The following is a 25382-nucleotide window of genomic DNA, read 5'->3' on the forward strand; positions in this document are numbered from 1 at the left end:
CCTCCACAGGAACAAGAGCCAGTCTAGCTTGGCAAAGTAATGGTTTGGTTTTTCTCCAGCTAAATTTCCCGAAAGATTATAGCCGCCCTATGTTTGTCATTCTTGTCTGACCACTCTCATACCTTCCCATCTCCCTTTACTTGAAGGAAGCAAGTCACACATAGGTAGTGAGTGCTTCCCGGCAAAGCGCCAGTCAGTGCTGGTGTTGAGTACAGCTTTGTCCTTCCAAAGTATTTGTGCTACATCAAGTGCCCTTTGAGAATACAGAGCATGTGACGTGAGCAGTGTAACAGAAAGCCTTCCCCAGCTACTATAACATGTGCTAGGAGAAATCAGACGAAAGGATGACTTGTGGAGAGGTTTGGTTTGGGGTTTTGTTTTTTGTTTTCTGTGGGTTTTTTTGGTAGAGATAAAGAAGAAGGTGACTCCAGTTGGAATTCTCAAAAAGGGAATTGAGAGAAGAGGTTATTATTTTGGTATCAACAGCCTGATACATATAAGAAAGGTTTTGCACATGAAATTACCTAGTCTGGTTTTAATTTTAAAAATTAAAGGGATTTGAAAAATCTGATTTGGAATGATGAAAAAATAGGACATTGGGGGACAGGGAGCCAGAGAGATCATCACCCTGGGGAAATGATGGGCAGGAAGACAAAGCTACATCTGGCTTTTCTGGCTATCTCTGGCCAAGATTCAGACAGAAAACACAGCGTTTTGGAATAACAGGATTATTAAGTCAAATACATAATCTGTCCTGGGCATTAAAATGGTATGATCTACTCAGGTTTTGAAATCGAGTCCCATTAATCCTCATCTGTTCGGTATTTTATTGAAAGGGAAAATTAAATTGGGTGGTACCAATTTGAGATAGATAGATAGCAAAGGATGTACTTGGCACAGTGGCACTCACAACAAAACATCCATTTCCAGTGTTTTGGTTTTTGCATCCATTCATATAAAACCAGGGTCTCAGTAGGCTTTAGTTAATGTCCATTCAAAACGTAACTCTCCCTTGCACTGGATGTAGACGGTTAAAGGAGTGGTATAAGTGCATTTTTAATAGGTGCCTTTTTAAATGAGGAACACTATGTCTCAAAAAGTTTTGCCTCACGAAGTTTTCTCAGTAAAAATGTACATCATTTTTTGTGACTTACTTTGTAGGGGCAGTAAAAGAAAGTTGGTTGGACATTCTTTGCAAAAAGGTTTAATCACTTCTTATAAACTTCTTTTTATCCCCATTTTATTTTTCTTCATCCCACACACAGATTCCTTTTTCCCATCCCTGGGGAATCCTTTGCAGCCTGTTTTCCCGAAGCTTCACAGTGGAATGGGGTAGACCTGGTTCCTCTCCCTTGAAAGACAGCTGCAGCTCTTTGAGCCAGACGCAGAAGTTACTTCCCAGTTCTGTGAGCTCTTACTTCCCATTGTCCAAGTGGCATCTCTGCCCTGTTCTTTATCCAGTTCTTTAGTTCCCTTCTTGTAAGTTTAGATAGATGATGAACGTCTAAATTCAGAGAGTAAAATAGAGATTGAAACTTAAGAGTTTATCCCCCTCCAATTAGTATAGCTTAAGATCTTCCTTATTCTGCCTTTGTTTCTAGTGTTTTCTGGGAAATGATGGGTAAAAGCAAGAACTTAGCTTAGATCAATGTCTTTGAGAAGATTCTTCATCCACCTTATCCATTTTCCAAGGTGAATTCCCAGCAATACAATTCTACCAAAGTTGTGAGACTCTTAGCTACCTTTTCTCTCCATGTGTTGACTCATTGCCAGTCATTTCAAATAAAGATGATTATTACCCTGTGTTAAGAGATTTAGCAAATCAAAACTGGCTGGATAGTGGGCAAATGACTGAGAAAACTGAGTAGCATGACTGCCAGATTCATTATTCTAAATTGCTACAATTTTTTTTAGAATACACAGAACACTCCTCCTCCTTTGAGAGTACACATCCGAGAAAAGCGTGGCCACCCAGGGAAAAACCCATGGCTAGATTCCCTGCCCTATCCTGCCTACTATTACCATGTTCACCCCATGAAGAGAACTTGATTGTGCTGATGGGCATCAATATTTGTGGAACAGAGAAGACTGTGAAAAGAAAGCTATTCATAGCCAATATCCCTCTGGAAATTAGAAAAAATCTGAAGGATGAGTGCTTTCTTGAATAACATGCCAGTCAGCACTTGACATTTATCCATCTGTTTGGTTTTTTGGTTTTGTTTTTTTTCTTTTATAACAGAGAGCAGAATGCTTAGTCTGCCTATTAAAGTGTTCCTAAGAGGAGGCTTTGGAAACTCAGACTTGAGGGGAACCTTACTCTGATTTTTTCTTCCCTTTAGGTCCAGAGGGGGCAAACCTCTTTATTTACCACCTTCCACAGGAGTTTGGCGACCAGGACATTCTGCAGATGTTCATGCCTTTTGGAAATGTTATCTCTGCTAAAGTCTTCATTGATAAACAGACCAATCTGAGCAAGTGCTTTGGTATGCAAAAGAAACCTAGTTAGAATTTTGTAGTAGGTTTCTGAGTGAGGAGTCAGAATAGGACCTATCTGTGTGACGGCATTTCCTGATTTTTCTGGACCCACATAAACAGATTTGAGTGAAGTTTCATCAAATAAAGCTGAAGGGCCATATAAAAAGGGAATCTGGGAATTTCCCTTTCATTAGGTAATATTCAAAGCTGTACAATTAAGTGGCATATATATGCATGCATATATATATAATTACCTTTCAGCTGGGCGCCGGTGGCTCACACCTGTAATCCTAGCTACTGAGGAGGCTGAGATCTGAGGATCACGGTTCAAAGCCAGCCCGGGCAGAAAAATCCGTGAGACTTATCTCCATTTAACCACTAGAAAACCGTAAGTGGTGTTATGGCTCAAGCGGTAGAGCGCTCGCCTTGAGCTGAAGAGCGTAGGGACAGCGCCCAAGCCCAGAGTTCAAGCCCCACAATTGACAAAAAAAAAAAAAAAATTACCTTTCATTTTAGAGTAGTAGCTGTTTCGTGAAGCCATAATACTTTAACTATCTTACAAAAGTTGATTATCCAAAGACTGTAGTATCCATACATTCGTACAAATTATGACATGGATGTGGTCAGCTTCTGCCACATTGCAGCTTCATATACCCAAATGTTCCTGGCTTCATACAATATTGATGGCATTGTAAGGCTGGCCAGGGGTTTTATGGATAGAGCACACAGCAGTGTGTAACTGTCATCCAAACACTGGAAACCTCAGTTTTCCATGTCCTAAGCAGCTGCTTCCTGTGGCATTTGTTTTGCTTCCTGAGTACAGAAGACTCAATCATGTGCTGTTACATTGTTTGAGGATGGGTTGGGGTTTCTTGTCTGTTGGGGGAGGGGGTTCTTTTGGTGGCACTTAGGTTGAAGGCCTTACCCTTGCTAGGTACTCTTTTAGTCATGCCCCAGCCCTGTTTTTGCTCTAGTTATTTTTCAGGTAAGACCATAAATCTCTCACCTACACCTACATTATTACTATACCAGCTTGTTAACTGAGATAGAGTCTTGCTAACTTTTTGTCCTGGTTGGCCTTGTTGGTAGTAGACAGTAAAGATACCATAGGTAGATATGGACTAGAAAAAATACATACAAGTGTATGTTATAAAGAAAAACACATCTAAGATAGAGTGGTTCTCAGATAGCTAAAAACTCAGAAGCCCAGGAAAACTTTTTTTTAGCTCCTAATCCATTTTCATTTCTAATTTCTGTGCCATCGTCCTGGGAAGTCCAAGCCTTGCTTGTTTAAGGAATTAGTAAGTCAACTATTTCAAGGCACTATTTTTACCCCGGTGGAAAGGCTATCCACCTGAACCTATTATACTCCTGCTACTGCTGTGGGACCTATATAAAGCCCTCTGTAATGGACCATGACTGAAATAGAAAACAAGTTGTTGCACAGTATGTGTACATGTGTATGAGGGTGAGCTCACCTTTCACACAAGGTTTTGGGACAGACTTTTATATTTCTCATAGCTCAATAATCCTAAGCTTATTTGGAAACTGGAATAGGACCTTGTGAGGGGACTACCCCAGATCTACGGTGTGGCTCAAATGGTAGAGTACTTGCCTAGCATGCCTGTGGACAAATTCAGTCCCCAGTACCAACTTATGATAGGATACCATATTAGTTCACAGATTACTTTAACCAATACAATAAGCTGTAGCTGTATTTTCCATTTTTATTAAAAAACCTTACATCCCTGGTTTCTCAGTGATACAGCCTAGTTTCTTCACGCCACCAGTTACTAGATTGCTAGTCATTAAATGATACCCATTTCTTTCATCATTCTTACCCAGTTTTGTTATTCCTCTCACTCTTGATCCATTTCCATTCTTTAATCATCTTACTACTTCTAGATAAAGAGCAGGAGGAAAGAGAAAATAAATAAAATTAGAGCAAAAATCTTGGGTTTGAAACTATATATATATTGGGAGTTAAATTTTTTATTTTTATTTTTATTTTTATTGGCTGAGAACTCTTCTCAAAGTATATATGTCCTTTTCTTGTTTGTAATGGAATTTTCTCTTTAAACTTCAGTAGCATATGGAGATACTTAGTACATAACCTTCTGAACAGCTGATGTTCAGAACTGAAATTAAATCTGAATAAGTTTTCTTTCAACACTAAAAGTCAGTAGGAACTGTGTAAGCTTACCACTTACCTCAGCATTAACGAAAGCTTTGCCTGTACCCTGCCTTAGGCCTTACCCTCTATTGTTAAACTACATATGAGAATTCCTGTTTCTGAGAGAACATACCGAGCATCATTTTGTCTTTGAAAAACAGAATATGGTTGTTACTGCATACAAACATACTGAGAATTTGCTGAGACAGCTGCTCCTGAGCCAGAGAAAAAGGCTTTTCTGTCTCAGTAGTAACTACAGGATGTTAAAACTCGGGTTTTTTTCTAATTCAGTGTATTCACTAAACAACTCATCCTATAGCCAAACAGGTGTGGACTCTGTCTGTGGGTATATATGTCTCTATACAAAATTTGGCCTGAAAGACAGTCATGGTCTCGGGAGTTTACACACATTGTTATCCAGCCCCTCCCTTAACTATCCTGCGTTTAAGCTCACTCGGTTGAGGCATGTGAGTTTTCTGGGAGGCCTTTGAGCCCTATAATATTTATGACACTGCTTAAATGACAAGTGCTTATTTATGTACCTGGAATTTTTTTCTAAAAGAACTCTAATGGATTTTAAAGCATAAATGTGAATTGAAAGCATTAAAGAGACTAAATTCATTCACAAGTGAGTTTGAGATTCAGTTTTCTGACAAGTTTTGTCATACTTAACAAATTATCACTGTGACTAGCTCTTTCATTCCCTTGGTGGACATTTTCCATGCTCCCCCTAAAACTCGAGGCACACCCTAAGTCTAGCAGAGCTCAACTGAGACCATGTGACTGGACCTATTCTCACTTGCAGTTGCACTATGTCAGCCAATCCCGAAGTCCCTGATCCCCCTTCTCTGCTCCCTTCCATCTTGACTACCTCTTTCCCTTTTGTGTTTTCCAGGTTTTGTTAGCTATGACAATCCAGTCTCTGCACAAGCTGCAATCCAGGCTATGAATGGCTTTCAGATCGGCATGAAACGCTTGAAGGTGCAGCTGAAGCGCTCCAAAAATGACAGCAAACCTTACTGATCTTAACCCCAGAGGCTCCCTGCTCTTATTTTAGCTTTCTTAGGGTAAGTCCCATGAGCCAGCCTGTTCTCAACAGGGAAGGCCTAAAGAGGAGGACCACATTGCCAACTTTTACCAAGAGAGACAGTTATTTTTACAATAAGGCCTCCATTTTCCCCTACCCATCCCGTCTACCCCATTTGCCATAATTAAAACTTGGGCTACCTTGTTTCTATTAAGTTCCTCCTCCAGTTGTGCCACTGTATTTTCCTTTGTTTTGCAATTTGAATCTCCTTTTACTTTTTTTTTTGTTTCCATTTTTGCTTTTTTAAAGAAAAACATACACAAATAAATGACATCTTGAGAATTTAAAAAGGCAAACAAACGCTAATGTGCAATTCTAACTCTGAAACCACTGGTGCCCCAAGAGCACTGCCTGGAGAATTCACCCCTCCTTGTCCGCGCCCGCCCCTCTGGAGGGCCCCCAGCGTGTAGAGTTGGTGGCCTAGCAGAGGGAGAAGCCAGGAGAAGCACTTAAAACAACACAAAACGTCTTTCCACTACATCGGTTTGTTTTAATAAGTAGGATTTTATTTTAGGGTTCAAAGAAACATGACATTGGTCAGATTATTACACTGGTTGTCTATTTTGTTATTGTTTTATTTTTGTTTTTAGAAAGGATTAATGTAAAAAAAGATTTAGAGATCTGTTTCTTAAAGCTACAGGGTTTAAAAATAAAATAAAAATGAGTGAAAATACTTGATGTTTCTTGAAAGATAAATTTAATAATAATAAATACATAAATAATACATAAATAAAAAAGAAAGCCACAGGCCTGTAAATTTTATTTGTAAAAAAAGCATTTCTATTTTTATACAAAATTTTTACTGCCTCAGAAATAATGGAAGTTATTTATGCCTATTGTTAACTTATTGGATACCTAAAGAGCAGTTCTCTGTCTAGCTAGAACCTTCTGAAGTAGTCTCTAGAGGAATTGTTCTAGGAATGGGCTTTTGTCGCCGTTGAACCCTACACCTAAAGTTCATGCTTTATCCTCTCGTTGTTTGTATCTGTCTGATTATTTTGTTTGTAATTTCCATTATCTAGTTTACAGTTCAGTCGTCTGACTTCCCCATATGTCACCTTTGTTGAAACTGGACCCTTTCCCCTGACCCTTGCCAGTCTCTCACCCCAAAACACATGGAATCCATCCCCTCTCACTCTCTCCAGATGGATTCTCTTGGGGTTTCATTGTGCTGTGGAAAAAAGAGTGTAAGAAATGCAAATTATGTGAATGGCTCATAGACTCCCTAAAGACCTAAGATTTGCATTAGTTTTTCTCCTGCACCCTTAAAAGTGATTTTGTTGCTGCTGCATAGATTCTGTGTAACTTTTTACTCTTCCTTGTTTTTTCCCTAGACATCTTCATGCCCGTTAGTTCATCGTTTGCCTAGCATGTCCCTGTGGCGTCTCAAAAAAGTTTCATCGTCCCGTCATTGTTTCTGATGTCTTTCTGACCTCACATCATATTTGGTTCTCCTACTGACCTTTGATCTAGTTTGACCTTTGAAATTTGCATGTGACCTCACCTAGCTATGAATTCTGGGAAGTCAAATGTGAAAAACATTGCTGCATTTCATGCAAGACTGAAATTATTAGACAAATTATAGAAAAAAAAACCTGTGGCAAAAATGTTTTTCTTTTTTTTCTTTTCATAAAACAGACTTGAAAGTATTATACAGGGATTGGCATTCTTCCCGGTCACTGGTAACAATAGCAATATGTGTCCAGGGACACAGAATGTTGGTTTCTAACAGACTACTTCCAAAAACAGTTTGAGAAAAAAACTGTCTGATTTTAAGTCTCTAGAGGTCTGTAATAGTTTTTACATTTTTCAGGCAGTGTAAAGTTTTTTGATAAGGCCATTTTAGGTGGCTCACTTTCTCATTAAGATATATATATAGAACCACTTTTTGTAGATTAGTATAAGAAAAATATTTACCCTGTTTTGGGGCAAATGCTACCTATTTGTGTCACCTTTTGCTGAACTGACTCACAGTTAGACAATCCATGGTTTAATGCACATGAAATTACCTATATTTTATACTGTTTCAATGTACAGGAGAAAGGTTACTGTAAACTGTGTTATGTTGGTGCTTCTGTGAATTAAGTTGTGGTTTCATCATGAGTCTTAAGGTCTTAATGTTCTTTGTCGATAAGACAAGTTTAGAATTGGTTTACTTAAAACAAAAAAGAATTTCAAAAAAAAGTTGTTTGCTTAAAAATAATTTCATGTGAGGAAAAAAAAAACAAAAACCTATTCCAGAATAAGTTTTGTGTTGGCTTGTGAAGCATTGATGTCATTTTTTTTGTGTGGACTATTTAGATGTGTTTGTGTTCAGCAAAATGTGATTTTTTCTTTCTTTCAAAGAAAAAAAAGTGAAAATATATAGTGCCAAATTCCAAAGGTACTTCCTTCCTAGAGCTTCAGTGTGTTTCTTGTGAGAAGTAATTTGATAACATGGGTATTTTATTATGTGTTTTGTATAAATCCCTAATATTTAAAAAAAAAAAAAAGGTTAAAAGTTTGTTAACTTGCTATTCTGTGGTCTTGTTGCCTGGAATTGTTATTGTTTGTTACTTCTCTATGATGTTTTTGTAAGACATTGTATAAGTGCCCATGTCTCACTTTTTAACCACTCTGCACATCAATGCTGTGAAGGCAGCCTCACAATGTATTTTCTTCATAATACATGGAAACCTCTAAGGTGAGAAAGTTGTGAACTTTAACCCTTTCTACCCAGAGCTATCTGGAATGTTGGTAACTTTTTATACTATCATCACTTCAGTTTATTTGGGGGTGTTTCTAATTTGGAATTTTTCCCACACATCTTCTAAGTTTATTATTATTATTTTGCCCTTCAATTGAAATCCAGAAAGGAAAGGACAAAACAATGACACAAGACAAATTTGAAGAGAGGAAAACACTTTAATTTTTTTCCTATACCAACTTCTTTATTTCTGGTCTTTTATTTTAACTTCCTAATGTGCTGCTGGAATTTGAATTCCTGATGTTCTGCGCTCTGCTCAAGTTTAAATTAATAACAGTCTACTGGACAAGCCCAGAGGGGCAGTAGGTAGCTTTCTGAGATTCTGTTGAGTGGTATTTTTCGTACATCTTGTAGGTAAATGACTTTGGGGGGCGGGGAGGGGGGGAGGGAAATGGTCTTTTTGAGAAATTTTACTTTTTTACTGAACACTGAACATTCCTAAATGTTCAGTCAGCCATTGTGATGCGGGCCCTGACCCCATGGGTACAGCTGCGTGAGCCTGGTGTCTGCAGTGAGAAGCTCTTGGTCCTGTCCCTGCCTTTTGAGTTTTCTAGTTTAACAGAGCATACGTAGGGACTGGCCATGTAAACAGAGCTTGACGCTTCACCACAGTTACTTAGCCACTTTTTAAAGTGTACTCTGACTTTGACTGTACAAACAGTTGACAAACGTTAAGGGCATATCTACAGCCCCAACAGGAACTCCAGCTTTCCTGAAAGCAGGCCCCGGAAGCATCTTGGTCTCAGCTCTCTTTTCCTGCTCACCCACCCTGTTTGGTTTAATATGTGTGGATGTGATAGCCTTGGGATGGAAAGGATTAGCCTCTAATGATGCAAAAAAAAAAAAAAAAAAAAAAAAAAGTTTCCTTCTTATAGCACATGCACTTCTAATGAAATGATTTGTACTATCCTCACACGTGTTTACTACTGCCGGGGCCTTCCTTCATCCTTTGAGGGCTATTTTGTACTTCCTGCAGCACTCAGCTTAGTAACAAAAGTGATCTCACATGTGTCTCTCATATACCTAATAGATGGTGGAGTGTAGATACACACATAGGAACACAAAATTAGCAATCAAGTCTAGTCATTTATCAATTACATAGATCTCAAAAACTCTTTTCTCATATTTTTCACTGAAGCAAACTACCCTCTTAACTCACCTGCATCTCCCCCGGAGGAAACCCAAGTACAGTTGACAGGTTCGGGGTGGGCACTTCTACTTGAGCATTTGATTTTTGCAGGCAATCAAGACAGTACACATGGGGGGAATTTTTTGTTTGTTTTGTTTGGTCTTTGCACATTTCATTGTTAGAAAAATAACCCTCCTCAGAGACAAATTGTCCTTTTATCTTTTAGTATCAAAAGGAAAAAGCTGCAAGGGTGCAAAGGGCCTGTGCCAGAAGACAAAACACAGGGAAACTGCTTTTTTTAAAAAATCAAGTGTAGAAATAGTCATTTTTAAACTAAATTAGAGAATTGTGGTAAAATGGCAGTCCTCAAAGGCGTAACAAGTTCCTCTTTCTTTCACCATAGGGGTTATAGTTCTTTGGCTTGTGCTACTCTGGAATCATTTTACTGTTTGTTTTTATTATCTTAAGTGCTAATTAAAAAAGAGAAATAAAATCTTAAAAAAAACTGTAGTTTCATTAACTTTTTGAATAATGTCATACAAAAACTGTATTTGTGTTTTTGTGCTGTGAAAATTGTTGTTTGTAGATTAATAATATCATTTTGTTTAGAATTACAAAGTAGTTTTTAAATATTGTCTGAGAAAAGCCAAAGTTAATGCAACATAGTGGAAACTGTAAGACCATTTGAGTATTGTTTCTGTTTTATTGATGCATTTGGATTTTGTTGTTTGATGGAATTTGAGCCAAAAAAAAATGCAGGCTTTCCTATTTCTACAACTGATTGTACTTATGCATTTTGTACCAGTGGAACTTTTTATACTGGAGATTAAAAAAAAATGGAAATTTCTGTGGCTTAACTCTGTGGCCACCTGACAATGACTGATTTCAAGTTTGATTTCTGGTCGATAGAAAGAAAGTTCTTTTGAGAATTAAAAACTTTGGCTTGATTTTTTTTTCCCCTTTGCTTATATCTAGCATTAGAATTTTGTCTTAAAATACAGCGGTAAGTTTCACTTTTTATTCTGTATTGTGCAGTTACACAATAAGGTAATTAGATTTAGAAGTACTCAGTCTCTTTAAGTGGATAAATGTATTAGTTAAACTTTAGGGGTTTGCTTTTTTGCTGTTTAGATCAAAGTTTTTTCTGATTCTTCTGTCCTCATTGTGAACATAACCGTGTAGTTGAAACAGTCAAACTTATTTTTGTAATGTATGTTATTGTGTGATGCGGTTTTTTGCTTCTGTCTCCAATATTAAACCATTTTCCTAATACTTGTTTCTCTCTCTGCGTGTTGTATTGTTGGTAGTCATTCTGTGTTGGTGATGCATCTACACACCTCACTGTTTCACGTATGTTTTTTTTCTATATGTTGTGTAAAAAGATACAGTCGATTCCACCTAAGTGAATATCTGATTTGGGGAAAGAGGAAACTGCACACCCAGATACCTTTGATTTATGTACAACCACATTCTCTACTGCTTCTAAGACTGATCATTTTCTCCTATGGTTCACCTAAGTACTAAGTAACTAACAGTCAGCCTCCTGAGGCATGTTTGCTGAGACATTTCACAGTCTTGACCACACAGGTTCATTTATTCTAACACCTCCCGTCCCTTCTTCCCCATGAATGTGGAGCACACACATTACACCTCCTAAGGCTCACTAAAATCTGCTACTACAACCTTAAGAGGAAAAGCCACAGACCTGGAGGGGAGGGGGTCCTTCTGTCTACCCCCAAGTCCAAAGCTCTTAGAAAATGATCTCCTTTTCAAAGGTGGCAACCTCTCAAGAAAAGGAAAAGTAAGTCTGTGTTCTGTCCATCAATAGATACATATAGAAAAGTCATTTACATTTACTTTTACAAGTTCACTGAATCCAGCAGCAGCTTTAATCATTAAAACTAACAGAAGAATATCCAAGTGCTCAAAAGGAAGTTCTCCTCAGTCTGGAGCCAGGTGGGGGGCGCCTCTCCTTACTCAAGTCCCTGATGCCAAAGTCACAACGTCATACAGATCCACACTCCCTTCTGCATGAACACATGAGTAAGCTGTGTTTCCACTGTCAGCCAACGCCAGAGATCACAAAGAGGACCTGCCTATCCCTTACATGCCCTCTCCATCAAGCCACAGGCCTCTGCCCATTCCTCTGCTCAGGAATCAGACTGCTCTTAAAGTGCTCTTAAAAGAGTCCGCCAATGTTTGCTCCCTATGTCTTCTAGCTCCTTCCAACTTTCCTGACACATAAGCTCTGCCTGCTGCAGGCCACAGAGCACCTGGTGCCAATGAGTTTTCTCCCTGCAGGTGCTTAAGCTCTCCTCCCTCTGGTTTCAGCTCCCTTCTGGTCCCAAGATTGTACTCTAGTCAGGTTGGCAAGCGAGGGAGTGGCCTGGGGAGGTGGAGGAAAGGTGGCTCTCTCCCCAGAACGCTAGACACCTCAGTGATAGTAATCTCACCAACCCCAAATCTGTACAGATCAGAACTGACTACTGCAGACATTTCTGTTCTAAATCTCTAGCCTTCATCAGTGTGCCTCTGAAAACCCACTGCTTATATTAGTGGGGGAAGAGGGCTAAGGATGTGTTTCTCTTTTCTGGGAGGGAGGGGGTGGCACGAGGGAGGGAAGATTGGGGAAAGAGAATGATCAAATTCTTTCCAAGATGCAAGTGTTTCTTTTTTAAATGTATAAGTAAGTAAAACCAACATTTGGCACAAGGCAAAATGTAAATAAAGGGAAAGACAAAGCCAGTTTTTGTTGTTTTTTCAAAAACAACAAAGTAATTCTCCAAAGAAGAGTATAAAAATGCTAGTTCCTTTAAGCATTTATGACTATAAAGTTGGTCCCTGCTTAAATGTGTCATCTTGATTCTGTAAGACACCATGGCAGTATAAGCAAGGTCTGTCTGCCATGAACAGACCACCTTGGGAAACCACAGAAACATCAGTTCCTTGCTGGTGGAAGCCACACGCCTGCTTGGCCCACAGCAATTGTGTGCAATCCATGGGCTTGGACTCGACTAGCAGGCTAGGAAACACAGTAAACATAAGTGTGCTGTGAATCATTCCTGATAAGTGAATAAAACATTGTGACCAAACAATCAGCTTATTCACTTATCAGGAATCGACTGTTCTGCTAATTTGCTGTTTTTGTTTTTCCATTTCTGTTGTAGTTCACTATTTTTGCTGTGTTCTGTTTTCTCCTCTCATGCTTGGGCAGAATCACTGGGAATATTATCTTCATGTGACCATGAAACGTATTTATATCGAGTGAAAATGATTATCATAACAAAATCTATGCACTTGCTATCAGGAACACAATACTGGATGTGTCTTATATATATTGAACTATATAGTACTCGATTTCTTAAATAAAGCTTAAGAAAGGACTGTTGTGTGTAAAGTTAATGCTTATTATTTTTCAAAGCAGTGTTTCTAAAGGGGTATTTTTGTTCTTTTAAGTCGAGTGATACAGGATATTTTTCATTAATATTCTATCATTGGCTTTACAACTTAATATTCAATAAATTGACTTTGGAAACAAAATGGAGTGGGGGGAAGTTCTTCTGAGTGCATTTTAACAAGAGTCATCTGGAAAACTATACCCTTACTGGTAATCATGCCAAACCTCCACCCAGACACTGTGGGAGGTAGAACAAAGAAACCCCTTCCCCTCCAAAAGACCACTAGAAAGCATCCACCCCAACCTAGAAACCCCAAATGGCTTTCTGAAAAGTGATCTCTTTAGACTCAGACGAAAAGAGACAAAGGAGAAAGGCAGATCCAAGAATACTGCTGGCTTGCGTCAATACTTTGCTCGAGTGTGGAGACACTAAAGCTGTGCCCTACTGGAGAACAAAAGCAGTTCTATTCAGGACCACAAAATGAGAGACAGCAAGAGAAAGCATTTGATCATTCTGGATAACAAGGGTAAGATTTCAAAGTGGTATGTTAGAGAGAGACAGCCTACAACAGTTGCAAGGCTTAAATGGGAGGCCTGCTGCTTGGCCCTTTGAGGAGTATTTTTGAAATTTCTCCTACAGGCTGTCAGTATGAACAGAATGGCATTTTCTGTTGGATTTTTTTTCCTTTGGAGTTTTATGATGGATTTGCTTTTACTTGCTTAATTCTTTGATTCTAGGAAAAACTGGTAAATTCCTACTTGCTATTAACATAGACACATAATCTTATTCTTACCAGACAAATAGTATTCATCCCTGATAATAAAGGGCAGTAACTCCACTGATAAATCAACATTCTTCCATTTTCTACCCCCACCCAGCCCATAACTCCTCACGAATTTGTCACATACCCCAAAGTCAAGAACTTCCAGTAAAAGTGAAAGATTAGAAAAGGAACCAAGGGATAGGAAAATGAAGGGGATATGAGTAAATTGCCCTTGCAGACACCCACCGCCTGGGGTGGGGAGATGTGACACCGAAAACCTGGCCTGTAGGAACAAGTCTCAGACATTTAGGCACTGGCTGCATACAGAGGTGCCCTAGGAAACCTTCCTTTCTCAGCCCTCCTCCCCTGCCTGCACCCACATAGCTAGAAAACACACACACACACACACACACCACCTCTTTTTTTTTTAATGTCGGTCATGGGGCTTGAACTCTTGAGCTTGGGTGCTGTGCCTAAGCTCTTCAGCTCAAGGAGAGTGCTCTACCACTTGAGCCACAGCACCACTTCTGGTTTTTTGCTGGTTAGTTAGAGGTAAGAGTCTCACAGCCTTTCCTTCCCAGGCTGGCTTTGAACCTCGATCCTCAGATCTCAGCCTCCTGAGTAGCTAGGATTACAGGCGAGAGCCACTGGTGCCTGGCACACCCCGCCTCTTTTACTCAGGGCCTCTCACCTGGTAGGCTGGTGCCATCCTGCTGTTTTCCTCTGGTTATTTCCAGGACAGGGTCTCCTGGCCCTGTCCACACCTGAGCCATGATCTTCCTACATTTGGGCTTCTCATCACCACTAGGTTCACAAGTGACCACCACCATGTCCCGCTTCCACCACAGAGACAAAGTCTTGTGGACTTCTCTGCCTTGATGGCCCGCTTCCACAATACTCCCAGTGTCAGCCTCCAGTAGCTTAGGATATGGGTTTGCATCTCTGTGCTCATCATGTAGGTAGCAAACTTTTATGCCTAAGCAGGCTTTCAACCTTGATTCTCCTGTTCTCAGCTTCCCAATTAGCTAGGATTACAGAGGTGAGCCACTGGAGCTCCCCATTTTTTAAAAGTGCATGTTCAAGGTCATCATGACCAGTCTGCAGCCCTAGATCAGGAATCTCTTGTCCTGAAAGGATAGGGGACTTGTGTGGTAGACCAGTGGAAAGTGCTGGGCTCAGTCAGCTTTAAGTCAGGTCTGTTTACCAGAAAGTACTCGGTGGGGAATGTTGTGTTTCTTTTAACATCTATCTGTTGCTCAAGAAAGCAGCCTGGCCACAACTTCTACTTGCCTGCATAAGGAAGGTATCTTTAAGAAGAAGAAAATTATAGATGATAGATAGATAGACAGACAGACCAGCTGGCAGACAGAACACACACACACACACATATACACACACACCACTGGGTTGTTCTGGTCAACTATAATTAAAGCTCCCATGAAGAATCTCCAATTTCAAGACACTGGGTCATCTTTCTGTTGTGAAGCTGGTGTAAAAGAGCTCACAAGCATTCTCTGGGGAGGCAGGATGAATGCTCACTTTCCAACTAATTACCCATGTAACCTCTCGGTGCCTTAGTTTCTTCATTAGCCAAATAGGGGCAAAAAAATAATGCATAGAGCTGTTATGTGGCTTAAGCTAACACATATAAAAGGATTTGGTCACATTGTAAGCACTCAGAAGGGACAGCCAACTTGTAGTAAAACCCATGGACAGCAACTAAATGTCTAGTCTGTTACAGGTGTCCTCTCAGTCATCCACAGAAAGCCCCACAGCTCTCCCTGTGTTCCCAGGGCAACTGCAGACAAGATCTAACCAGAGCCAATAGCTGTTCCAGAAGAAATCGCTATACTAACAAATCCCCAAACAGGCATTTTCCCTGTCAGGAAGAAATGTTCCCCCCCTCCTTACAAGTTAGGCAAAAACCACATACGGTGGCTCTGAGCCAGTAAGATCAACAACTTACTCCTTTCTCATAAAAGGAAACCAATTCCTCATACTAAGCCACGCCTTCCTCCCTGAGAATTCTAGTCATCCCTTTCCCAGAAGGAAAGTTTAGTTGTTCCAGTTTGTGCCCAAGGCAGGATAAAATCACCTGTCGATTTGCCTGTAATAAACTGGCTAGCTTTTACCCCTTCCAAGGCACAGCAGTGTCATCAGTATCTTCCAGATACTGTGACCACCTTTAGAAAAACGGAGAAGCACAGACAGATAACATAGCACTCTCGCCTGACACCCAATGTAACACTCTGCTCTTGCTTGTTTTACTTTCTAGTGGTCCATGTTGTATTTACAAAAACAATTTTGCTACTCAAAGCACAACCATAAAAGGCCACTGCTTTGAGAGAGGGTGACTCTGAGAGATTCAGCATGACCTCAGACTGTGGCAAACATTTACTGTCTTTGGAGTCATTTCCCCCTTCCCTCTTCCTTTCTCCTCCCTCCTAACCCCTGCTATCTTGCCAAAGATCTGTGTCTGTGATAAAAAAAAAAATGGCATTCACTATTTGTGTGCTGTTTATATGTTATTTATGTCTATCTCCTCAGCAAGATGTGTACTCTTTTGAGGAAAGTGATTGTCTCGTTCATCACTGTATCCTCAGTGCCCTGTACAGTGCCTGGCATACAGTCAATGTTAAGGAAGGAAGGGAGGGAGGGCGAGAGGAGGGAGAGAGAGAGGGAGGGAGGGAGGGAGGGAGGGAGGGAAAGGAAAGGAAAGGAAGATGGGTGAGTAGATAGGTGGTAGATGGGTAGTAAAATGGATGAAGTGGCAGAAAAGCATTCCTTATTAATGGAAAACAACTCAAGAAGTCCATGTATCAAGAAGTCTGGTTGTGAGATGGGCTGAGGATGACTGCAACTGGAGGATGCCTGGAAAAAGTCAGGAGCCATGGGACATGGGTGGTATTTGAGGTACCCCAAGTATGCAGGAAGAACCCTTGTTCCACAGTACGCACCAGCCCTTGAACTGCAGGCATGGAGAACATGCCTGCAGTTAGTCAAGCTACACTTGATACACTGCCATCTCACTTAGGCTACACTGTGTACCCTCTCAAGGATGTTGGGGGGGGAGTGTTTTGGGTTTTTTTGTTTTGGTTTAGTTTTTGTCGGTCGTGGGGCCTTGAACTCTGGGCCTGGGCACTGTCCCTCAGCTCTTCAACTCAAGGCTAGTGCTCTTACCACTTGAGCCACAGCAACATTTCCAGTTTTCTGGTGGTGCATGGGAGATAAGTGTCTCAAGGACATTCTTGCCCCGGCTGGCTTTGAACCACGATCCTCAGATCTCAGCCTCTTGAGTAGCTAGGATTACAGGCATGCACCAGCATCCTGCTTTCAATGATGTTTTATATCCAAAGACTTCCTCCTTGATAAATTTTTAACATCAAAGAGACCATAAGAGCCATAGAACAAATCAGTTTAAAAAAATCTAAATTTCTAGAACAAAGGTGCCTGTCAACACTTCCTTCCTCTTGTTCCCTCCCCCACCCCCCTGCAGCTCCTGTAGGACCTGGACAGTTGGGAGGCTGGAGCAGGATGAGGTCCAGACCAGCCCACAAGCAGTACAGCACTGCTCCTGCCACGGAGATAGCCCTGAAAGGCAAAAGTCTCTGAGGATGCTGAGGTGCCATGTCCCTCTTAAGCATCCAGAAAATCCTAGCAATGGGTCTCAACTTGCTAATAACTTCCAAGTAAGTAGTGCATCATCCACTAATCATTAGTTCAAAAATCAACGTAACCAGCAACACCATTCCAGTCTCTCTGGTGGGAGCCAGGAGTGCAAGGACAATGAATACATCAACCTTGCCTCTAGCAGTTTTGTCATAATCAGTCTCTTTGCCAAGTACAAGGAAGCCTTTCAGACACTCACAGACTGTGTGGTCCAAGCAAAATGCCTTCTCCCCACAAAGGACACTGGAGTCCTTTGGTACCTGCTCAGGGTCGCAGGCCAATGGCTGAGCTCACTGTTACTGAGACTTCGCATCTCCCTGATGGAGCTAAGAGCTGTAAAACCAAGAACCAAGTGGTTCTTGGTTCTCTAATGTGGTCTACCAGTATTTTACCAAGGCCAGAGCTGATCAAAGTGGCCCTGTAAGTTACGAGTCATAGTTCCCAAATGGCCAACCTTGGTACATTCTACCCAGTTTACAGCTAGGTACCAGTGGCTCATGCTTATCATCCTAGCTACTCAGGAGGCTGATATCTAAAGACTACAGTTCAACCTCAGTGTACAAATCTGAGATACTCTTCAATCTAGAATTAGAAGCATGGCTCAAGCGATAGAGCACCAGTCATGAGTAAAAAGGCTGATCTGAGCAAGAACATGAGGCTCAGAATTCAAGCCCCAATACTAGCCCAAAAAGGGAGGCAGGGAATCCATTCAATAACTACATCTCTTTAAGAACTATAAAGTGAGGCTGAGCATAGTGGCTCATACCTCCATGTAATCCGCTAGGTGGGAGGTGGAGATGGGGAAGGAGACCTGAGACCAGCCTGGGCAAAAAATTAGCAAGACTCCACTTCAATTAACAAGCTGGGTGTGGCAGCTTGTTTCTGTCATCCAGTTACAAGAGACAGGCAGCAAAATGGTAGTCCAATACCAGCCCCAGGCAAAAATGTGAAACCCTACCTAAAAAAACTAACACACACCACAAAAGGGGCTTGGGGAATGGCTCAAGTAGCAGAGCACCTACCTAGCAAGCCACAAGATCCTGAGTATCACAAAATAAAATGGCAAAGTAAAACAAAGGCCGAGAGCCCTGGGAAGGGAGGGAAGACAAGCCTCTAAGGAAATGAAGGCTAGGGCTGTGGCATGACAAGAACACTCCATGGAGCTGACTCTGAAGTCAAAACTGTAGCACAAAACTTGCTGCACGTAGCCTGAAGTTTGCCGTTCACCCACTTCCCAGCTCCGTTACCTTCTTTTGACCCTCCTCATAGATGTCAGTGAAAAGACCTGCCCTACCTTTGGAAATAGTGAGTAAAGCAGTCCATGGATTTGATGACAACTAAGAAGGAACTATTGGTTAGTTACCCTATCATGCAAGAACATGAAAAAGATGCTGGTGGCTCACACCTGTTATCCTAGTTCCTCGGAGGCTGAGACCTGAAAATCATAGTTTGAAGCTAGCTGGGGCAGACAAATTATCTAGCAGAAGGCGAAAAGTAGAGGCATGGCCCTAATGCCAGCCATGAGCAGAAAAAGCCAAATGACAGCTTGAGGCCCTGAATTTAAGCCTTGGTATGGAGAAAAAAACAACAAAGAATGTGATGACTATATGGAAATATAGCAGAAGAGGAGCGTTCACTCAAAGTGCACTGCGTGCATGTACGGAAATACCACAATAAAACCCTACTGCAAATGTAGGTTAATTAAAAAGTAAGTTTTCAAATTTTTAAGAATATGGTAAATATAAACGTATATACATAATTACAACTGTCCAGTTTAGCTAATTTACAGTATGGTATGACTTTGGAAGCAGTGTTTTCCATTTTATACTAAACAGACATTAACTGCAAAACAACCTTGGGAAAAATGAATTCAGTAGTCAAGAACAAATGCTGTTAATAGCTTCCTACTGGAAGTTCCCAACATGCAGTAACATATGAAAAGTTCTACATTCCCCAGCAAACTCTTAACTACTTAACTTCATTTAAGTTGTGCATGTTTGTTTGTTTGTTTTCCTCAAAACTTCTTAGCATAAGATACCTCTTAATCAAAGGGGTAATACAGTACGGTGGTGAGCAGTCCAGACTATGAACGCTACTGCCTAGGTTTGAATGATGGCTCCCACACATCTTAGTTCCATGACCGGAAGCCAGTTACTCAGCTCCTTCGTCTACAGAATAGATCTAATTACAATACCTGCCTATATGCAAAGTATTCCTAACAAGTATGTGTAACAAGCCGCAGAACCAACGTTCTAAGATGCTGAGGGAAACACTAGCAGAGTCAGAATTCCTATAGACTTCTAATAATGTAGTAAGATCATGGACCGGTGGAAAAGAGTTGTACAGAATCATGACACGGTATGTTAAGTAGTGAATGAGGGGTAATGGAGAGTTTGGGATCCCAGGGAAGCCAAGGAACAATGTTTGTAATGGGGAGCGTTCATAAAAGAATCCACAGCTCCACTGGAAGAAATTCCTTATGCCAGGAGGATTTTACCAGGCAGATCAGTGGAAAATGACAGCTGGGGGGGGGGGGGGGGACAAAGTGGCAGCAGATGTCCTTGCAATCATCCACACAAGAGGAAAGGGATTTTTTTTTCCTACGTTGGAACAGGATGAATTTGGGTAATGCCATAGGCTCTGGTCAAATTCACGTCCACCCTGGTCTTGAGCTCAACAAGTGGGAGCCTCGGCCTACCCCACCGGAAGACGCACCCACGGGGCCACATGCCTCACTGGGCCCGCCGCGTGCCTCATCCGGGCTTTGGGCGCTGAGATGAGGCGCATGCGCATCCCATCCTCCCACCCTCCGCCCCGCCCCACCCCCTGGCATGGCAGGTTAGCACTCCAAGGCACGTACAAACGTTTCGAACCCCAGACTCCAGGGGGACAGAACTGAGCAGCGGCTCACACCTCTCCTCGGCGCCGGGGTGACCGCGCCAGGCGGGCAGCTTGTCCCACCCGGGCGGAACGCGGTGGGATGACAGTACCTGACCTCCGCCTGGAGTGCGGCCCAGCCCCGCAGGGGCGTCCTGGTCTCCCTGCCCCGGGCACGCGTAAGCGCCTGACCTCAACGGCCGAGGCCTCGGACACACAGGGCCCGCGGCAGCCCGCAAAACATGGTGCAGAACATGGCGCCGGGCTCCTGGGCAAGGAATCCTGGGAGATCGGTTCCTCTGGCACAGCACTCTGGGATGGAGAAGGCTGAGTGGGCGGGGTCTCCGCTGGCCACGCCCATGCCTCAGCTGGCCACGCCTCCGCTGGCCACGCCTACACCCCAGGCCCCGGCCTCTAGCCTTCTAGGGGAAGGTGCGGTCCTCCAGCCCCAAAGAAAAAGGCTGCAGAAAGCCGCTGCTTTCCCTCTTGCTCTTGACGCTGGCTCCAGCCCTCTGCCCCACACCCACCTATCCCAGGCAGGGAAACTGACATAGCATCCACCCTTTCCACCATGTTTATCTTCCACCAGTCCTCAGTGCTGAAACTGAGAAGCCAAGCACCTAGCACTTCGTTCTTGGGCTTCACTCGATGCTAGGATAAGGGCGCCACCAGAAATTCAGAAGGCCCCCTCACTTGTAAATAACCCTGAATGCGCCTTTCAGTATAGCCCAAGTATTGCATTGGGATACACTGCTACTAAAATTCACTTGCTGTTTATCTGACTCTGACTCGATTTCTTGTAATTTTGTTTCCAAAAATCTGGCAACTCGACTTTGGGGAAGCAATATATAGGCGCTCAATAGCACCACTGTATGAAAGGTGCATGTTTGTCCTTGGGAGACAGGTGATTATATTAATATGCTACATTATTCCTTTCTCACACAAAAATGTGCTCCTTACATGAACTTGTGAGTGAGTAAGTATGTGTGTGTGTGTGTGCATGCACATATGTATGTATTATGCAAGTACTGGGACCTGAACTTAGGGCTTTGTGCTCTCACTTGGCTTTTTCCACTCAAGGCTGGAGCTCTATCTTGAGCCATGTCTCCACTTTCAGCTTTTTGCTGATCAATTGAAGATAAGAATCTCACAGATTGGTCTGCCTAGACTGGCTTCAAACTGCAGTCCTCAGATCTCAGCCTCCTGAGTGGCTAGAATAGGTATGAGCCACCAGAGCACAAACCACAATAGGGGCATTTTATCTGCTAAATCCATGGAGCGAGATATCCTCAAAGTATTTATCTGGAATAAAATTGCCATATATGAAAACAGAAAGCATGTCTTTCTGCAGGTGCACTTACTGTAGCCTGTTCTCATGTGACTCTAATTATAGACATTGAGACCTGTGGACACAAAAGAATTCAATCTAATAAAACTCTGCAAAGCTTCAGTGGTCCCTAATCTCTTTGTCTCTCCATCTGCCTCTGATATGTCCATATACACAGAGAGAACAACACACACACACACACACACACACACACACACACACACACACACACACACACACACACACACACACACACACACACACACACACTGATGCTTTTACAAACTAGGAAAATTCCAAAGTATTCTACAGTTGAGTTTTACTCTTGAATATAAACTTGGACAAGTTATTTCACATGTATACAAGTTATTCATATAGGCCTGGCTCAGAAGTAAACACTTTGTAATATAAACCTTATCGGTGGGCTGGGAAGGTGGTTCAGTGGTAGAGCACTTCCCTAGCATGCCTGAGGCCCTGGGTTCGATTCCTCAGCACCACATAAGCAAAAGAAAAAAGCCGGAAGTGGCGCTGTAGCTCAAGTGGTAAAGCGCTAGCCTTGAGCTGAAGAGCTGAGGGACAGCGCCCAGGCCCAGAGTTCAGGCCCCACAACCGGACCAAAAAAAAAACAAAACTTATCAGTGACTGAACTGAAATAGGCTAATTAATACTCCTCCCATTTTACATTTCTTCCTAGGGACTAAAGTTGCTTAATCATTGATAACACTGTCACCACTTCTGCCCTACCTACCCATGCCCAATTCTGTACTCCATCTTTTCTTTATAAGTGGCATTTGTATTTATGTCTAAGGATCTGAGAAACAAAATAATTTGGGCACAGAGAGGAAGGTTGATTTTTTTTTCTTCTTGGGATGGGCCTTTTTTGCCTGTATTTCTAGAATGTTCGGGGGTCATCCCCGGTCTGGTTCTGTAATTCCCCAGAGGAGGGTAGAAAAGAGTATCCCATTCTTGGCTTTGGACCTGACTTACAATCCCCTGGACAGTAAATGACAACAGTAGGGCATCGTTTAACGTCTTCTCTCTGAGGGCATCTGTGGCTCTGATCTTTGTGCACAGCGTCACCAGTATAGAAGGCCTCCACACCTCCCCATCAGCCCGCATTCTTCCCTGAGGAAGAAAAAAAGCAACACAGATTCTTCTTAGAAAGGCCAGAATCGCCCCTTTACATTCTGTATTGTCTGAAACCACAAACACTGGAAAATTGGCACTACTCGCAAGAGATGTTATCTTTTCAAATCTATCTTCCCTTGTAGCAAAGACACACCACTGCGGATTCCAGAAATTGGAATCTGACAAATGTAGCATGAATAGCCTCTGCCTTCAAAACTTTCCTCCACCAGACTCACGCAGGCGCCCACAGGTAAATTTATCCTCTTACTCATGGACCTTCCGTGCCTGTAGCAGTTGGGGCAAAAGGCCTCAGGAAGGCTCTGGGCAGCCAAATCAGACAAGCTTGGCTGGGAGATATTGGAGGGGCAGCACCTGCTCGCCTTTGACTATCCCAATGTCCATTCCCCTTCTTCTGAGGTATACATTATGCTAATTTTCCCTTCTTCCAGCTTCTGCTTCTCCTTACCCTCCCAAAGTGCATTAGGCTCTTCCAAAGTCAGGAATGGAACAAAGACAGGAGGAAACTTACCCCAAGTCCTGGTTTATTTCTAAGATTTTCAACTTTAAAGAGCTCTTGGGTAGGGCCCAAGGGGAGAGACAATGTGAAGAGTCATGTAGTCCTCAAGCATCTGAGAGTGAGCTTCTCTCCGCTCAGACTCAAGGTCAAAAGCAAAGTCAGGGTGGAAGACTGAGTGGAAAAACCGTAAGGCCAAAAGCAGCAGCAGCTAACCCTCCCTAAGCAAATGTTAAATACTCCTATTAAAGCAATAAATAATAATGCAGGATGGAGTGTACACGGTGTAAACACCTTTAATACAATTCTAATTTTCTCTTTGCTTCAAGAGCCACAGATTGTTATGGCAACAAAACAGAAAAACAGATCACAGTATTAATTTGATATCTCAGCTTCATTTGTTGCACATTTGCAATACAACACATGCATAATAAACAGCCCAGGCTGAGCCACGCTGAATAAAAATGCTCACAAGGGCACAGCCTTGAGTTTTGTGAAATAAAAAATAAATAATAATTTTCAACAAAGAAGGCCAGTTTGGTTTTCCACACAGTTGGCAATCTGATTGATAACACTTGAGAAGCAGATAATTCCACTGTTGTCAGCTCGCTGATGGTACAAGGAAGAAGAGAGGCAGCCTGGCTGATGGGGAAGGTCTCTCATGCAAGTTTTCTGCTAAGGGAAAACACAGGCTGGGCTCTCAGTTTTCCATGTGTCTGCTGCCAACCCAAGTGATCTTTTCAAAACAAAACTCTGAGGAGAGGTGCTCCTCAGCTTTGAGTGAACTTATGTAAACCAACGAACCCAAGATGGTGTAAGTTCAAGATATTTTACATCCAAAGTATATGCAATACATCCAATCTATCGACCACGGTAGTGTTGATGGTGCCAAGTCCTTCAGTGAGGGGCGACCAGGCAGATGAGAAAGAAATCCAAGACAACTCAAACTTGTCACTCAATAACCAATATGGACTCCATGCCCACACCCAAGAGTTGCTGTCAACATTAGTCAACTTGGAGGCAGTTCTTTTCTGATCAGAAGAAAAATCTTCAGTAAAACATCACTTAGAAGGAAAGCTAGCAATGGAACCACCAGGGGTATTTTGTAACCTCTTCCGGTCTCACTCAGGATAGATGGCTCTATCACTGCCCGTGGGGAAGGCGGAGGTCTGTGGCTCTGTCTCTCCTTCGCCTGCCTTTGAAAAGATCCTGTTTGGGAACAAGTCATCTGACTGCCCCAAGAGTTCTCTGAAAACAGAGTTTCATGTTATTTCATTTAAGGCAAAAATAACATTCTGTAGGTGCCCTGAATTTTAGTGTTTACACACTGGTAGGATTCCTATGGATGCCTGCTGACTGGAAAGATCGAAGTGTATCTGTATTATAGGAAGAGAGGCTTATCTCCCCTCCTGTAGGACCCACGATGGCACTGACCCTGTACACATGTTCAGACTGCAGGTAAAGGCAGGACCGCTGGCCAGGGAAGAGGAGAGAAATGAGAAACCAACACTTCGAATACTGTGAAATCTATGGGCTATAACAAGGTCTGAAGAACCTTGAGCTCTGTATATCAAAGTGAATAGACTCCAAAACTTGGAGACCAGAGGCCAGGGTACCTGGTTCAGGTTCAAGATTCTTGGATGACCTTCAGTGCCTCAGACTCTCTTAGGAGGTGGCCAAGTAGAGTGAAGGAAGAAGCCTGGCCTACAGCCAATGGTGTAGAGTTTTCTGAACATTTCAGAAAAGACTTCAAGTTACTGACCCCCAACAGAATAAAATACACAATATAATACAAATTGAGAAGGACTGAGAAAAAAGAAACACAAGCAAAGACAAAAGTAAGGAATAAAATGTCAAGAAAACTTACAATAGAAATTCAAGTTTAACATGCTTGCTGGAGCCAAATCAAACACTGTACTCGGAACTACATAAAGCTTAGTGTGAAAAGAGCAGACTTGGCCAGACAAAATTAAATAGAAACAATCAAGCACTCAGTGAAGAAACACCTAGACTGTACCCAAAGATACAAGGAAGAAATTCTCCTGTGGGTCAACTTAGAAGAAGACCATGTTGAATGTAACCAGCAAAGTCTTCAA

General features: G+C 42.0%; 1 protein-coding gene and 1 long non-coding RNA gene across 21 annotated transcripts in view; one reads left to right on the forward strand and one right to left on the reverse strand.

The window, feature by feature from the left end:
• Celf2 (CUGBP Elav-like family member 2) overlaps window positions 1-12993 on the forward strand; it is a 778786-nt gene extending 765793 nt beyond the window's left edge. For 17 of the 20 annotated variants that reach the window (XM_069990343.1, XM_069990336.1, XM_069990333.1 and 14 more), the window contains 2 exons: window positions 2340-2483; window positions 5544-12993. In XM_069990343.1, coding sequence (XP_069846444.1) covers window positions 2340-2483; window positions 5544-5671 — 272 coding nt within the window. In that variant the 3' untranslated portion in view covers window positions 5672-12993. The remainder of the gene's footprint in view (window positions 1-2339; window positions 2484-5543) is intronic. The other 3 variants (XM_069990326.1, XM_069990330.1, XM_069990332.1) reach the window with 1 other exon arrangement.
• Window positions 816-20608, reverse strand: LOC138805561 (uncharacterized). Its single transcript, XR_011365583.1, has 3 exons — window positions 20431-20608; window positions 4317-4376; window positions 816-1504 (listed from the first exon to the last, which is right to left on the reverse strand). It is a non-coding gene; the product is annotated as an uncharacterized lncRNA (long non-coding RNA).
• Window positions 20609-25382: the final 4774 nt, after the last annotated feature.

This window comes from Dipodomys merriami, unplaced genomic scaffold (genome assembly GCF_024711535.1).
Source record: "Dipodomys merriami isolate MVZ:Mamm:240054 unplaced genomic scaffold, mDipMer1.0.p SCAF_4, whole genome shotgun sequence".
Classification (NCBI taxonomy): Eukaryota; Metazoa; Chordata; class Mammalia; order Rodentia; family Heteromyidae; genus Dipodomys; species Dipodomys merriami.